Raw genomic sequence first — 16,381 nt, forward strand, 5'->3', positions numbered from 1 at the left:
CTGGCCAGGGAGGCCTCACCTGAGGGCTTGAAGGCAATTCGGTTCTTCTTGGCCTTGTTCACCTGCCTTAAGAAACGCTCTCTCAGTAGCTCAGCGGCGGTGGCGCGTTTGTGGGGGTCAGGCTCGAAACAGGATAAAATGAAGGCTCGGGCTTCAGCTGAAAGAGCTTCTGGAATCTCAGGGTGGATCTTAAACATGCCCACCTGTGTTTAAGGGAGAGACAACCGATGTGTCAGTGAGGCCTTGGGTGAATTCGGGTATCCACGTCTCAGTCCAAAGCTCCTGTACACCTGGCACAGGGCGGGCATAACCCATGCCTCCACCCCGAGGTGGAGTCCATTTCCCGCCCTGCCCCCGGCATCTTGTGACTTGACTTTGACCAACAGATGGTGACAGAAGTGACATGGTGAGAGTTTCGGGGCCTGGGCCTTAAGAGGTCTTGTGGCTCCGCTAGTCCCCCTTAAAGCCCCGAGAATACCATGCAGAGAGGAAGCCCAGGAGGCACAACCCCGTGGAGAGGACGCCCCAGCCATCCCAGCTGGAACTGCCACGAGGGAGGGGCCTCTCAGGCCACTCTGCTCCAGCCAAACCACCTTAGCTGCAACCACGTGAGTGAGCCCAGGCGAGACCCACAGAAGAGCCAACAGCTCACGGAGGCATGAGAAAAAGCCATCGCTTTGAGCTTCTGAAATTTTGGGGTGGTTTGGTACATAGCAGTAGAGAACTGAGATGGGACTTGGAACACAGCCTAGGGCGGCATGTCCTCTAAGGATACTGAAAGGCATCTGTTACCTGTTCCCTGACGCACAGGGTCCCCAAGAGATGCCTTTAACACCTCTCAATCCCTCTGCATCCACAGCCCAGATTCCCAGCCTCCAGCTCAAAACCACAAGCAGACAAAACCTTGAGGCTGCCCACGTACAGACAGGTAAGTAATGGCTCTCTGTCCCTGTGACCTGTAGGGAAGCAAGAGTTGGTTCTGAGCTGTCACATCTTGCTGTGACATGGGCATGCTTCCATGACATGTTACATAGCCCCTCATTCATAACTGTTCCCAGTAGGGTGGCCCTCTCATCTTTTTAGGAGTTGTCACCTTCAGTTTCGCAGTCCACCCTGTGTCTTTTCCAAGCCCACCCAACAATCCAGGCGTGGAAGCTGTTTTGTCCTCCAGACCCACACCCATTCCCAGCTCCTCAGAGCTCCTGGGGGCTGGCTTGGCCTCCACGAGCCCCGCCGAGAGAGCTCAGAGTGCTGCAGTGTAGAGGGTAGAGCCTCCCGACTTCATGTCCCCTTGACTTGGCAGCCATGGCCATGTGCTGTTTCCAACGCACCACTCCTCCTGGCCAGGCTGCCCAGCTCAGGAGTTACAGATTCGAAGAACACTAAATGCTGGGTGAAATCCCCCCACCAGGTCTGCAATGCAGGGCGCCTCACAGGTGGCTCCTCTCACCTGAGCGGTAGGGAGGTTAAGTCGGCAGTGCTCACAGGCGCTAGGATACAAAGACCAACATTCAGGCAAGAACATGAAGAGGAAAGGGTGGCCTCTCCCCTGGCTCTCAGAAGACAGCAAAAGTGGGCAGCACGCTGACACCTGGCTGGGATGTCCTCTTTAAGGGTGCTTTGCTGTGACCCAAAAGGTCCTCATATAGGTCTCCTGGGGCCACTGTAACAAAATACCACAAACTGGGTGGCTGAAACAACAGAAGCTTATTATCTCACAGTCCTGGGGGCCGGAAGTTCAAGATCCAAGTGTTGGCAGGGCCAGGGACTCCTGAAACATGTAGGGAATCCCCCTTTGCCTCTTCTAGCTTCTCGTGGTCTTCAGGTGGTCTCTGGCACTCCTTGGCTCCTAGATGCACCCCCCTCACCCGTCTGCCTCCCCGAGGCATTCCCCTGGGAATCGCACTTTGTCTTCTGAGCATGTGTGTTCAAGTCTCCACCCCCACCCCCCAACTTTTTGAGACAGGGTCTCACTTGTTCGCCCAGGCTGGAATACAGTAGCATGATTATAGCTCACTGCAGCCTCCAACTCCTGGGCCCAAGGGATCCTCCCACCTTAGGTTCCTGAGTAGCTGGGACCACAGGTGTGTGCCACCAAATGGGCTAATTTTTTAATCTTTTGTAGACACAGGGTCTTGCTATGTTGCCCCAGGGGATCTTGAACTCCTGGCCTCAAGTGATCCTCCTGCATCAGCCTCCCAAAGTGCTGGGATTATAGGGGTGAGCCACTGCACCTGGCTCAAATATCCCCCCCTTTTTAAAAGACACCAGGCTGGTCCAAGTGCAGTGGTGTTTGCAGCTAGTTGATGACAAACAGTTACAGATTTCTTTGTTCCTTCTCCACTCCCACTGTTTCACTTGACTAGTTAAAAAAATAAAAAGATTAAAAAAAGAAAAAAAAAGTATAAAGACACCAGTCATACTGGATTAGGGCCCACGTTCCAGACCCCATTTTCATTTGATTTTCTTTGTAAAGACCCTATTTCCAAAGAAGGTCACATTCTGAGGTACTGGGGGTTAGGACTTCATAGATCATTTTTGGTTGACACAGTTAAATCTGCAACACTCCCTTCGGGGGAAAGAGAGTTTCCTTTGTTTCAGATACTGCCCAGAAGTTTCTTGAAATTTTTCTAAAGGATTGAAGGGTACCAGAAATAAGTAACACAGGGGCCATTATTTATTTAATAATAACTTTCTCTTTGGCAATGAAAAGTGACTTCATATGCCATCCAAAGAAGTCAATACATTTTCAAACCCTTCGTACAGGCTGGGCACGGTGGCCCTCGCCTGCACTTGGGCGAGGAGCACTTTGGGATGCGGAGGCAGGTGGATCACTGGAGTTGCCAGACCAGCCTGGCCAACGTGGTGAAACCTCATCTCTACTAAAAATACAAAATAGCCAGGCATTGTGGCCCACGCCTATAATCCCAGCTACTCGGGAGGCTAAGGCAGGAGAATCCCTTGAACCCGGGAGGCAGAGGCTGCAGTGAGCCAAGATCGCACCACTGCACTCCAGCCTGGGCGACAGAGTAAGATTCTGTCCAAAAAAAAAAAAAAAAGGCCTTTGTACAGTGAATTAGCTGAACAAAAACAAGTGGAGGTGGGGAGCCACTCATGCCCTATTGAGCAATCGAGCCAGTCACAGCCTTCAGCCCTCTCCCAGGTTTCCCGGAAGTCAGCTGGTCAGAAAGCAGCCAGTCATGGCTCTCAGGTGGGCCTCATGTTTTTCTCATCACCCGCTGCTGTTTATTCCAACGCTGCTACGGAAGCTGCAGGTTAGATCTACAATGGCCCCAACAGGGTCCACCGCAGATGGTCAAAGTGCTGAGGAAGGTCGTCGCCGTCTTCCAGCTCAGGCACTCAGGGTCCTGTTGGGATTGCAGGTGTCAGAAGACTCTTGTCGACTCGAGGTCTTGGCCTTGGCTCTGAACCCCAGCAGCTGACAGGAGGGCGAGAAGCCCTGAGAACCTTCTTCAGGGGCCTGGCCAGGCTTAAGAGAGCAGCCAAGGCACCCAAACAGGCAGCACTCGGGACCCATTGGACGTGCTGCCCTCACCTCAACCGGCAGAAACCCATACTCACACCTCCAAGTTCCTTCTGCCCAAGAGGCAAGCAGGGAGCCCGGCACAGACGCACGCCATGAAGACACCATGTTTGGCAGAGAAGCCAGGAAGAGGCCTCTGGAATCGCATTCTATCAGGCCCATGTCCACACACTGTGGCCCCATCATCCATAAGCAATGGCCATTCGTCCTTTTGTGAGCCTGCTCTCTCAAGCCAATGCTCCATGGAAGGTCAGTGCTGGAAACGGCATCCGAGGGCCAGAGCCCTGCATTAGTCCGTTCTCATGCTGCTATGAAGAAATACCTGAGACTGGGTAATTTATAAAGAGGTTTCATTGATTCACAGTTCCACGTGGCTGGGGAGGCCTCAGGACATTGACATTCACGGCAGAAGGCACCTCCTTCACAGGGCGGGAGGAGAGAGAATGAGAACCAGCAAAGGGGGAAGCCCTTATAAAACCATCAGATCTCGTGAGAACTCACTATCACAAGAACTGGATGGGGGAAATCGCCCCCATGATTCAATTATCCTCACTAGGTCCCTCCCACAACACGTGGGGATTATGGGAAGTACAGTTCAAGATGAGATTTGGGTAGGGACACGGCCAAACCATATCAAGCCCCTTCCATGTTTCTAAGTATACACGAGGCCAGAAGCTGCACACCTGACCTTGGGTACACAGGGGTGTCCTGGCATCAGCTTCCCGTGAGGCCACAAGGAAGGACATCCCTTTCCACAATTTTGGCTGCTCAGCCGTAAAAACCCCCACCCACAATGCTCAATCTACACTATGCTGGCCCCAGCACACGGACTGCCCTTCCTGTTAGCTCCGGGAGGGTTGTTGGAATGATAAGGGCTATATTTACCTGATAGCCCAACTCCCACCTCTCCAGAAGCCAGTCAGAAACCTGTCCCCCAAAGGCACAGACCCCACATGGCCTTGGAGTCTTACCCACTGTAAGAGCAAACATGAAGGGAAACTAAGGGCCTGGATTCTCCCTGTTGAAAATAAGGGGAAAGGGCCTTCCCCCACCCCCACCCCACCCAGCTTTCTTAGAGCCTTGACTTTAGAGAACTTATAATTGTAAGGTTCTTTCTGTCTCCAAATTACATGTGAATCTTTTAAACAGCTAAATAAGCCTCTTGCCAGAAATGTCTTTTCCAAGGACCTGGAAGCCATCTCTTTGAAATGTAATCATCAAAGAAGAGAGGGTCTCTATCTCCTAGTTTCCTTTTCTTTTTTTTAAACTTGTCATCTTTTATTAATTTTTTCATAACTCTGCTCTCCCCAGAAATAGGAAGGTAGATTTTTCACTTTGGTGGTGGCTTCACTCCAAAACTACCTACCTACTGTCTTAAAGATACGAGTTTAGTGTTTTCCTTTTTTTTTTTTTTTTTGAGGCGGTGTCTCGCTCTGTCACCCAGGCTGGACTGCAGTGGTACAATCTCGCAATCGGCTCACTGCAACCTCTGCCTCCCGGGTTCAAGCGATTCTCCTATTTCAGCCTCCCAAGTAGCTGGGATTACAGGCGTGTACCACCACGTCCAGCTGATTTTTGTGTTTTGTATTAGAGATGGGGTTTTGCCATGATGCCCAGGCTGGTCTCTAACTCCTGACCTCAGGTGATCTACCCGTCTCGGCCTCCCAAATTGCTGGTATTAACAGGTGTGAGCCACCAGGCCCGGCCTATATTTTCCTTTGGATGAAGCCAAACAGTGAACACAAACGGTTCCCCCAATCACCAGGTGAGTCTGAGATGAGCTCTGTGTGACAAATGGCGCCACCAAGTTGTCTTACTTGAGGGCCGGTTCTGGTTTCTCTTGAGATCCCAGACGTCACGGGTTGTGTCTGCTCGGCTCTATGAAGCGGTGAGATTGCTTTCCGTCCCTGCAGTCTCAGCGGATCGCCTGTGACGCATCTCACACTCTGGTTTAATGCTTATTCAATAAAAAACTGTTTCCTTCTCTCCTACCTTTGTGGAGAGGTTTTCTGCACTGGGAGGAGACTTTGTTTTGAATTCTACTTCCCAACCACGCCCAACCTCAATCACAAAGCATGACTTACTTTGAACATTGCTGCCTGCGGCTCACCGAGCTCATGGAACGGAGGCTTGCTGGTGGCCATCTCGATGATGGTGCAGCCCAGGGACCAGATATCGGCTGGGGCACCATACCCACGAGGCCCTTGGTCAATTATCTCAGGTGCCATGTACTGCAGGGTGCCTATTTGGAAAAAAACAAACAGACTGTGGGTACCATATTGCTCAGAAACTAAGTGGCCTGTAGTCCCAGCTACTCGGGAGGCTGAGGCAGGAGGATCACCTGAGCCCAGGTGTTGGAGACCAGCCTGGGCAATATAGCAAGACCTTGTCTCTAAAACAAAACAAAAAACCCACCACTAACTGTGAAATGAATGGCTTCATGAATGGCAGATGGAGTCTTGTCCCATGCATAAATTTTTTTCTTTTTTTTGAGACAGAGTCTCATTCTGTCGCCCAGGCTGGAGTGCAGTGGCGTGATCTCGGCTCACTGCAAACTCTACCTCCCGGGTTCAAGCAATTCTCATGCCACAGCCACCCAAGTAGTTGGGAATAGAGGCACAAACCACCATGCCCGGCTAATTTTTGTATTTTTAGTAGAGACGACGTTTTACCATGTTGGCCAGGCTGGTCTCGAACTCCTGACCTCAGGTGATGTGCCTGCCTCGGCCTCCCAAAGTGCTGGGATTACAGGCGTGAGCCACTGCACCTGGCCTGGTTGCATCTTTCTTTGACCAGAGACATGCAACATGCCTTCCTTTAATACTAACCACGTGGAGAGAGGACTGCCTGGCCCCTCAAAGGACAAATGGCGCAATTCAGTCAGCACATATTAGTACATGCCAAATACGGGGAAGCCAGAACGTGAGAAACACAGCCTGATGGTAGGGAGCTGCCTAGTGGAGGAGATAGACAAAATGCTGGCAGCGGTGGCAGTAATGGCAAAATGTGGTAGGTACTAGGACAGAGAAATACACAGAAGGCTACAAGAACATTAATAAAATAGGGTTTGACTCTCTGCCTGGTTTGGGTCAGGGAAATCTATGGCTGTGTCCATTTGGGTCTCTGAGGAGTAAATGCCAAGACGAGATGAAACATATGAGAGATTTATTGGGGAGGTCGTCTCTGAAGGACAAAGCGGGAGGGACCGGGGCGGGCAGGGCCGGCTACGGACCACACAGCAGGTTCAACACCTGGGAGCGGAGGAGAAGGCAGAATCGGGGACAATCTGGGATGGCAGAGCAGCCCAGAGAGGGCTTCAGCCAGGCCGCTGGGGAGTCTGCAGCCCAAAGTCATCCGCTGGAAGAGTCCCACCTGGGTTCTAGCACCCCTGCCAGGCTCAGGCCTTGGTGGGCAGCAGCCTGGGTAAAGTGTGACTTTGCTGGGTTGGTAGCCAGGGTTGTCAGGGAAGCAGGGTCCTGCTGTGAAGGCCGGAGAGCTGGACAAAGGGGATCATGGGTGTGAGACAGACAGCGGGTCTGGGGAACAAGCCATGTCTGACACAGGGCAGGGTGTGGGAAGAGTTAAGGAGGCAATGGCAAGGGCACAGGCCCAGGGGCAAGCTGGGTGGGCCCAGGGCTCTGGCTTTGGACGTGCTCTTGTGGGTCACAAGCTACCAGAGGTGTGCCACAGGGAAGGTGGTGATCAGCTGTGGCGGCGGGAAGCTGAAGGGTTGTTGAGGGGAGACAGTGCAAGGGGAGGCCAGTAAAGGGCTCTGCGAATAACATCCTTTGTTTTCCTTAAAACTCAGCCTGTGCAAAGGGGACGCGTGTGGAAGTGACAGCAGCTACTGGGGGCTGGCAAAGAAGACAGCAAAGTCAGAGATGACCTTGGCCACGCATGAATAGAACACTGAAACCCAGAGAAATTCAAAGAACTATCTCAGGATTACACAACCAAAGGTTTCCCGAGTTTTAATCAATGAAAGCAGGGACGGGCACGGTGGCTCACACCTGTAATCCCAGCACTTTGGGAGGCCAAGGTGGGCGGATCACCTGAGGTCAGAAGTTCGAGACCAGCCTGGCCAACATGGCGAAACCCCGTCTCTACTAAAAATACAAAAATTAGCCAGGCGTGGTGGTGGGTGCCTGTGATCACAGCTACTCAGGAGGCTGAGACAGGAAAATCCCTTGAACCTGGTTTGCAGTGAGCTGAGAACGCACCACTGCACTCTAGCCTTGGTGACAGAATGAGACTCAGTCTCAAAAAAAAAAAAAAAAAAAAGAGAAAGAAAGCAAAGGGCGCACTGGCTAAAAAGAAAGTTTGGAGAAGCCACCTACTACGCGCCCCTCTGGAAGATCCCATGTCTTATTAGCATTCTTTCCGTGCCCATTTTAAATACTCTAGGGGCGGCTGTGATGGACAGAATGTCCTGCGATGATGGCAACGTTCTATTCTGTGTGGTTAAATATGGTAGTCACTAGCCTCATATATTTGACTGTTGGGCCCTTGAAATGTAGCTAGTGAGACTGAAGAAACGCATTCTTAAGTTTTAATTTTATTCAATTCCAAGTGACTTAAATATAAATTTAAATATGAATTGGGTTGTATCAGTGAGCACAACAGATCGGTGAGGCACAAATGATGGCTTTGGTCTCCAGAGCTGATGCCCTGGCGGGGAAGTGTTCAGTGAGCTGCAGAGTTGGGCAACATGGCGGCACATTACACTTGATGCCCTGTTGGGAAATCCCAGAGCCCCAAGAAGGGAACGTCCGGTGACATAATATCCCCTATGGGCTCTTGCTGCTGTAACAGATGGAGAGGTCTTGGCAGGGAATGTGCCTTCTAACGAATCTCTAATTGAGGAAGGATCCGACACTGTGCTTCTTATGAAGTTATCCTCTCTCAGCTCTGCTCTGTGAGGCTGAGTCTGGGATTCTGCTTCGCTTACAGCTCCCCATTAGGCTCTGTAAGCAGGTGGCGCTAAAGAGAGACCCTGGAAGGAGGTGGGAGGGAGCGGAGACCTGCTGTGTGCTTGCTGTGGCCCTAAGCTTGACATTGGACCCTCAGTTGGCCCCAGTCTCCAGCTGTGTGTCACCCCATACTTCCAGAACCAGCCTCATCTTGCCCCTCAGAGGTACCTGCTCCAGCCTGGTGACACTCCCTCCCAACAAGTTCTAATCTCACCCTCCCATTTGACCCCCAAGCCCTAGGGGGATAGGCTTCCTGATACCTCAGGGCTTCCCTTTCTGCCTTTCTGGTTTTTGGTACCCAGCAAACAGTTATTTCTATTAAATTCTCTCCGTGGAAATAACTGGGGTTATTTTTGTTTTCCTGCCTGGACCCTAACATAATCACTAAATTTATTTCTTCAAAGAGCATGAGAATACATTTATAGATGTATCCAGCAGTAGAAAAAAATGCTAAACCAAACATAAATGGCTAATGCTAATTGGCTCTGGTCAAATAACTGTCCATCCTGGTACAATTATTTCATAATTGAAGCCTATTTAGTCTGCTTAATTCTAAATGTGGAGATTTTGCACAGCAAAGGAAACAGTCAGCAAAGTGAAGAGACAACCCACAGAATGGAAGAAAATATTTGCAAACTACCCCTCTGCCAAGGGATTAATCACCAGAACACATAAGGAGCTCACACAACTCTATCGGAAAAAAAATCTAATAATTTGATTTTTTAAAATGGGCAAAAGATCTGAATAGACATTTCTCAAAAGAAGACATACAAATGTCAAACAGGCATATGAAAGGGTGCTCAACATCCCTAATCATCAGAGAAATGCAAATCAAAACCACAGTGAGACAGTATCTCACTGCAGTTAAAATGGCTGATATCCAAAAGACAGGCAAAAACAAATGTGGGCAAGGATGTAGAGAAAAGAGAACCCTCACACACTGTTGGTGGGAATATAAATTAGTACAACCACCATGGAGAACAGTTTGGAGATTCCTCAAAAAACTAAAAAGAAAGTTATCATAGGATCCGGCAATCCCACTCCTAGGTATATACACAAAAGAAAGGAAATCAGTATATCAAAGAGATATCTGCACTCCCGTGTTTGTTGCAACACTCTTCACCATAGCTAAGATTTGGAGGCAACCTAAGTGTCCATCACCAGATGAATGGATAAAGAAAATGTGGTACTTATATACAATGGAGTACTATTTAGCCATTAAAAGAATGAGATCCTGTCATCTGCAACAACATGGATGGAACTGGAGATCATTATATTAAGCGAAATAAGTCAGGCACAGAAAGAGAAACATTACATGCTCTCACTTATTTGTGGGAGCTAAAAATCAAAACAATAGAACTCAGGGACATAGAGAGTAGAAGGATGGTTACCAAAGGCTGGGAAGGGCAGTGGGGGCTGGGGGAAGGTGGGGATGGTTAGTGGGTACAAAAAAAATAGAAAGAATGAATAAGATCTAGTATTTGATAGCACAACAGGGTGACTATAGTCAATACATTTTGGCCGGGCATGGTGGCTCATGCCTACAATCCCAGCACTTTGGGAGGCCGAGGTGGGTGGATCATTTGAGCCCAGGAGTTTGAGACCAGCCTGGGCAACAGAGCGAGACCCCATCTCTACTAAAAATGTACAAAAAATTAGTCAGGGGTGGTGGTGTACACCTGTAGTCCCAGCTACTTGGGAGGCTGAGGTGGGAGGATCACCTGAGCTCAGGAAGTTGGGGCTGCAGTGAACCAAGATCATGCCACTGCACTCCAGCCTGGGCAGATGGGAGTGAGACCTTGTCTCAAAACAAACAAACAAAACAAAAAAACTGTACATTTAAAAAAAATGAAAAGAGCATAATTGGATTGTTTGTAACACAAAGGATAAATGCCTGAGGTAATAAATACCTTATTTACCCTGATGTGATTATTACACATTAGATGCCTGCATCAAAATAGTCTATATACCCCATAAATATATATACCTACTATATACCCACAAAAGTTAAAATTTGCAGATTTTAAAAAATATGGAGCCATGGTGAACAGCACTCTTTCTAAAGGCAAGGACTTAATAATGGCATTCATAGTAGTTATTTACTGCTGTTTAAGAAATGATCCCCCAAATCTATCAACTCAAACAACAGTTAGGTCTTACAGAGTTTCTAAGGGTTGAAATCCAGGAGCAACTAGCTAGCTAGGTGGACCTGGCTCAGGGTCTCCCAGGAAGTTGCAGTCCAGACAGCAGTTGGGGCTACAGTCATCTGAAGTCTGGACTGGGGCTGGAGGATCAGTTTCCAAGCCCACTCACTAAGGATAGAGCTAGTGGAGGGTTTCGGTTTTTCACTACATGGGATCCTCCATAGGACTGGCTTGAGACATGGCTTCCCTCAGAGAGAGTGATCCGAGAGAAAGAGGAATGGCACACTGCCTTTTATGACCTAGTCTCCAGGTCACACACCATCACTCCCACTCCTTCCTATTCATTAGAAGCAAGTCATTAAGTCCAGTCCACATTCAATGGGAGGGAACCATGCAAGGGTGTGACTGTCAGGAGGCAGGGATCATTGGGGGTCATTTTGGAGGCTGCCTGCCACAAATCTGACTTCTGGTGAGCTCTTGATGGCTTACCAATTGTCTCCACATAGCTTTGTCCATCTGACTCAAACGACTCTGGAAGGTTGGGCAGAGGAAGCACTGTCTACCATTATTCCTGCTTTACACAGGAGGCAACTGAGGTTCAGAGAGGCTAAAGGATTCGCTTAGGCTAGAACCCATGTCTTCTACCTCCAAGTTCAGAACTACACACCATGACATCACTCATCCACATGCTACATCAAGAAGAAGCACTGCTGGAAAAAAAAGCTGCCTGAGTAAGAGCATGTAAGGATTTCCAAAACCATATTGGAGCATCTTTCCATGTCACTGGAAGGTACAGGGCAATAATGGAAAACTGGGTGCTCCATTTTATGCACTACTGTATTCACGGGGTAACCATTCACTCTCAGTACTGCCAACAGAGAGACGGACACACACAACTATTTCAAATACTCAAGGGAACACTCCCTGGTGGGACACACGCTGGGTGTGTACATCAGCTATCCCAAAGGCTGGATTCTGTCGAGAAAACCAAGTGAAGATGGCATTGTGGGGCATCTGAATCATGCACAACTCCTGGAAAATTGGGTTGCCTTAAATCTGGCTCTCACAGGCCAGGCACAGTGGCTCACACCTGTGATCCCAGCACTTTGGGAGGCCGAAGCAGGCGGATGGCTTGAGGTCAGGAGTTCGAGACCAGCCTGGCCAACATGGTGAAACCCCATCTCTACTAAAAGAACAAAAATTAGCCGGGCACAGTGGCACGCGCCGGTGGTCCCAGCTACTCGGGAGGCTGAGGCAGGAGAATCGTTTGAACCTGGGTGGCGGAGGTTGTACTGAGCTGACAACATGCCACTGCACTCCAGCCTGGGCGACACAGTAAGGCTCCATTTCTAAAGAAATAATAATAATAAATAAAAATCTGGTTCTCTTGGGGCCCCATATGCTCCCTAAACTATATTTCCTTCAAGGTATGCCCTAACACACTGGTCACTGGTCACAGCCCACTATGGCTCTTAGGTACCCACACCAGTGCAGTGGTGCAGAGTTCAGAAGAAGGTGACCAAGAGACCCACAGGCACTGACTCAGACCCCCTAGGGCACAAAATCCATTGGGGACTCCTGGAGAATTGTCCAACAGGATTTTAAGATTACCAGCAAAGAAGACACACGACAGAAGACACGAGTTTATAACTGAGGCCCAGGAACCTTCTATTCTGATCAAGGGGCTGAGAGAGTTGACAGAGTAGTGTAGGGGGTGGTGCTGAGGCAGCTTCTTCAGAGAGAGAGATGCTGGGCTGCCTACCCTCTCCCAAGTTACAGGATTTGGGGCAGGACTGTCCCCAAAAGCGTGTGGGCCCAGGGCAATTCAAGCCACTCAATACCAAGTCACGATCAGTACATCTTCCACAGGCCCTTAGAGATACCGTTAGAGCCCAAATTTCGAAATTTCATGTTAATCAAGTACAGAAAAGAAAAGTACGGTACAATCTTCCCATGGTCCAAGGGACTACCCTAGTTGACCTGCCCAAGGGATGAGTCTGGTGGGAAGGGGGCGCCACTTGTTCCTAACCCAAAGCCTTTGAAGGGGGCTTCACTGAGCCGACTCAGCTCCGTGTGTATGTGTTCCTGTAGGTAAATTACACAGTGGACTGGCTCCCAAGGGAGCAAAGGTAACTTCCAGCAGCAGACAGGGGGCTGTATGGTCTGGGGATACTGCCACACCCTCTCAACAGTGGGCTGAAGCTTCATGAACCCCGGACACCAGATGGGGGACCTATTACAGAAATACTGGCTTAGGGTTTATCTTTTATTTTTATTATTTATTTGATTGATTGACTGATTGACAGGGTCTCATTCTGTCGCCCAGGATGGAGTGCAGTGGCACAATCATGGCTCACTGCAGCCTCATTCTTCTGGGCTCAAGTGATCCTCTCACCTCAGCCTCCTGAGTAGCTGGGACTACAAGTGCACACCACACACCCAGTTAATTTTTATATTTTTGGTAGAGACGGGATCTCACTATGTTGGCCAGGCTGGTCTCAAACTCCTGGGCTCAAGCGATCCTCCCACCTCAGCCTCCCAGAGAGCTGGGATTACAGGCATGAGCCACCGTGCCCGGCCTATGGTCTTCCTAAAAGGAATCCTGGGAGTCTCTCTCAGAACCTATTCTGGTTCCAGGAGCTGCCCAATAAAATATTAAAAAGAAAAAAAGAAAAGGAATTCCTGCTCAAACACAGTCCTCCAGGAGCTGAATCCCTCAACAGAAAGAGATGGAGGGAGGATGTGATGTAAGCGGTAAATGACTGGGAGGAGGGGCAGTCAGACAAAGGACAGGCCCCTGCCCACGACACAGGCGTTACATCCAGAGAGAGCCGGCGAGGGAAAATCACTAAACATCAGCCAGGCCCACAGCATGCAAAGCCAGCTTCCAACGGTGCTAGTCAAGTGACAACTTTCCCTGTTCCTGTCCTCTCCTTTCTGCAACTGGTGATTAGAGAGAAGAAGCCAACACCCTGCTCCTGACCACAGGTCGCTGCCTGCAGGGAGAGGGGAGAGCGGTCTGACTTCTGAATGAGGACCAGAGTGTTGATCAGTGTATTAGCCTGAATCCTTCTTTTTTTTTTTTTTTTTTTTTTGAGACAGGGTCTAGCTCTGTCGCCCAGGCTGAAGTGCAGTGGTGCAATCTCCGCTCATGCAACCTCCGCCTCCAGGGTTCAAGCAATAAGTCCTTTTTAATTCCTGAATTCAGACTGTGTGCGCTCCTTCAAGTGTCGGTATGACTTTCTCTGTTATGTAAGGGTGGCTGGAAAAGTCAAAGGAAAGAAATCCCGCCCCGGGCAGGATGAAAAGTGGGAGAGAAAAATCCAGTGGCTTTTGTGATTATACCCTTTGAGTCCAATGGGTTCAACACATAAGTTACACACCTAAACTCAGTTCTCTTAAAGGCTCCTTCCAGCTCTAATAACCCATGACTTCTAAGTACAAGTGAGTATTTAATTAGCAAACACTTCAATTGCACTTGCTATGTGCCAGGGACCAGTCAAAGCACTTCATCAGTAACTCACTTTACTCTCATAAAAACCCTATGAGTAGGTACGACGAGCATTTCTATTTTACTTATGAAGAAACTGAGGCACATGGAGGTTATGCCCAAGGTCACAGAGCTAGCAAGTGGTTGGGCCAGAATTTGAACCGACGATGTTTGCAGCCAGACAGGAACAGAGCTCCTGTCCTGAGTTCTCCTCCTAGGTATCTACCCCAGAGGGCTGAGAACACATGTTCACACACGCTTTGTATGCGAATGTTCACAGTATCATTATCCACAGTGGCCAAAAAGTAGAAACAATCCCAAATGACTGTTAACTGGTGAATGGATGAACAAAATGTGGTTCTCCACACAATGGAATGCCATTCAGCCATGAAGAACAAGGAAGTACCCATACACACCACTGCATGGAGGAACTGCAAAAACAGGACTCAACGTGAAAGAAGCTACATGCAAAACCCCATATGTTGTATTCATTCCATGCATGTGAATATCCACAATGGGCAAAGTCACACAAACACAACAAAGCAGATGAGTGATAAGCTGGGGCTGGAGTGGGAATGGGGACTGAGTACCAAGGGGCATGAGGGCTGCTAGGTTCAGACACTGGATCGTGGTGATGGCTGAGTAACTCAGTAAATTTACTGAAAACCAATGAATTGTGCACTTCTAAGGGGTGCTCTGATGATATGTCAGCTATACCTCGATAACGCTGTTAAAAAAAAGGCAAGTGGGGGCTGACCCTGGCTATAACTTCCTCCCGTTCTCACAGGTTCCTATGTGTGGGGCAAACCCTTCAGAGGAACACACTGAGGGAGGGCTCCAGGCCAGGAAGTTGCCTGAAACCCTCTGGCTCTCCTGCCAGGCTGAGCAACCACCGACCCAGAGTTCTGCACCAACCAGCTGAGATTTCCTTACAGAACTGCTCTGTTTTGCAAAGAGCAATTATATGCAGGGGAATTTCCTAACCAAAATGAGACCCCTTCTTTATTATCCCCCAAACACCCCTGCATTCTTTTGCAATGCAAAATCCATGCCTCCCCAAGCCAATTACTTGGGAAATGTGATATGCAAGGATGAATTATACATGTGTTTTCTTTGTGAGTTTGTTTCCTCCTCAGGGATGCTAATTAGGAGATAAATTGTTGGGGGTTTTATGTCTTGAAATAACTCCTTGTCATATCAGAGCCCCTCTTGCTACGTACTGCCAAGCTAATTGTTGGCTTCCAAAGAGGAGGATACAAGTTATTTTCAATTAGGGTAGTAAAATGCTAAAAGAAACTAAAGTGCTAGTCATACATACATATTCATATACACATATTGATAGATGTATATGTATATTTATACCAGAAACAATGAATGAAAATTCAATGCACTCATTCTTTGGGAGATTCTGATAGTGTCCCTGGTATAATATTTTCCCATTTTCAGGCACACTATCTCCCTTGTGTTACAAGTGAGAAGTCATTTTGTGATGTATTAAACTTCTCTTTAGATGGTGAATGTGTCTCCACTGTGGGTGTCCAGTGGCTGACACACAACAACTCTCTCGTTGACAAAAAGGCTTTCAAAGCTGAGACATTATTCACCAAAAATAAGACCCAAGCTGTCCACTCTACAGCTTTAGTGACTGCAGAGATAGAGAACAGTCACCTGTCTTTTATACCTTATTTCAGAGCTATATTATTTTAAGAGCTGATTTTTTTTTTTTTTTTTTGAGACACAGTATCGCTCTGCCACCCAAGCTGGAGTGCAGTGGCACCATCACAGCTCACTGCAGCCTCAACCTCCTGGGCTCAGGAGATCCTCCCACCTCAGCCTCACTAGTAGCTGGGACCACAGGTGCACACCACCACACCCAGCCAATAATTGTTATAATTATTATATAATATATAAATATAACATGTAATAATGATTATTTATTTTTTGTAGAGATGAGATTCTCCCTATGCTGCCCAGGCTGGTCTTGAACTCCTGAGCTCAAGTGAGATCCTCCTGCCTCAATCTCCCAAAGTGCCCAGCCTATGAAAGCTGTTTCTTTTTTTTTTTTAAAGAAATGGGGTCTCACTATGTTGACCAGGCTGGTCTTGCACTGCTGGCCTCAAGTGATCCTCCCATCTCGGCCTCTTAAAGTGCTGGGATTACAGGTGTCAGCCACTATGCCAGGCCTCAGCTGCTTCATAATTCTATCAAGCAAGATCTTTGTGATCTTTACATT

At 48.6% G+C, this 16,381-nt stretch overlaps 1 protein-coding gene across 6 annotated transcripts in view; it reads right to left on the minus strand.

The window, feature by feature from the left end:
• MAP3K15 (mitogen-activated protein kinase kinase kinase 15) overlaps nucleotides 1-16,381 on the minus strand; it is a 149,898-nt gene that overhangs the window by 14,864 nt on the left and 118,653 nt on the right. For all 6 annotated transcript variants that reach the window (XR_287236.4, XM_005593116.5, XM_065538460.2 and 3 more), the window contains 2 exons: nucleotides 5,629-5,786; nucleotides 20-203 (listed from right to left, as the gene is read on the minus strand). Coding sequence is in view for 5 of the 6 variants with exons in the window: in XM_005593116.5 (XP_005593173.3) it covers nucleotides 20-203; nucleotides 5,629-5,786 (342 nt within the window). In the remaining variant the exon portion in view is untranslated. The remainder of the gene's footprint in view (nucleotides 1-19; nucleotides 204-5,628; nucleotides 5,787-16,381) is intronic.

The sequence above is a fragment of the Macaca fascicularis genome, chromosome X (assembly GCF_037993035.2).
Source record: "Macaca fascicularis isolate 582-1 chromosome X, T2T-MFA8v1.1".
NCBI lineage: Eukaryota > Metazoa > Chordata > Mammalia > Primates > Cercopithecidae > Macaca > Macaca fascicularis.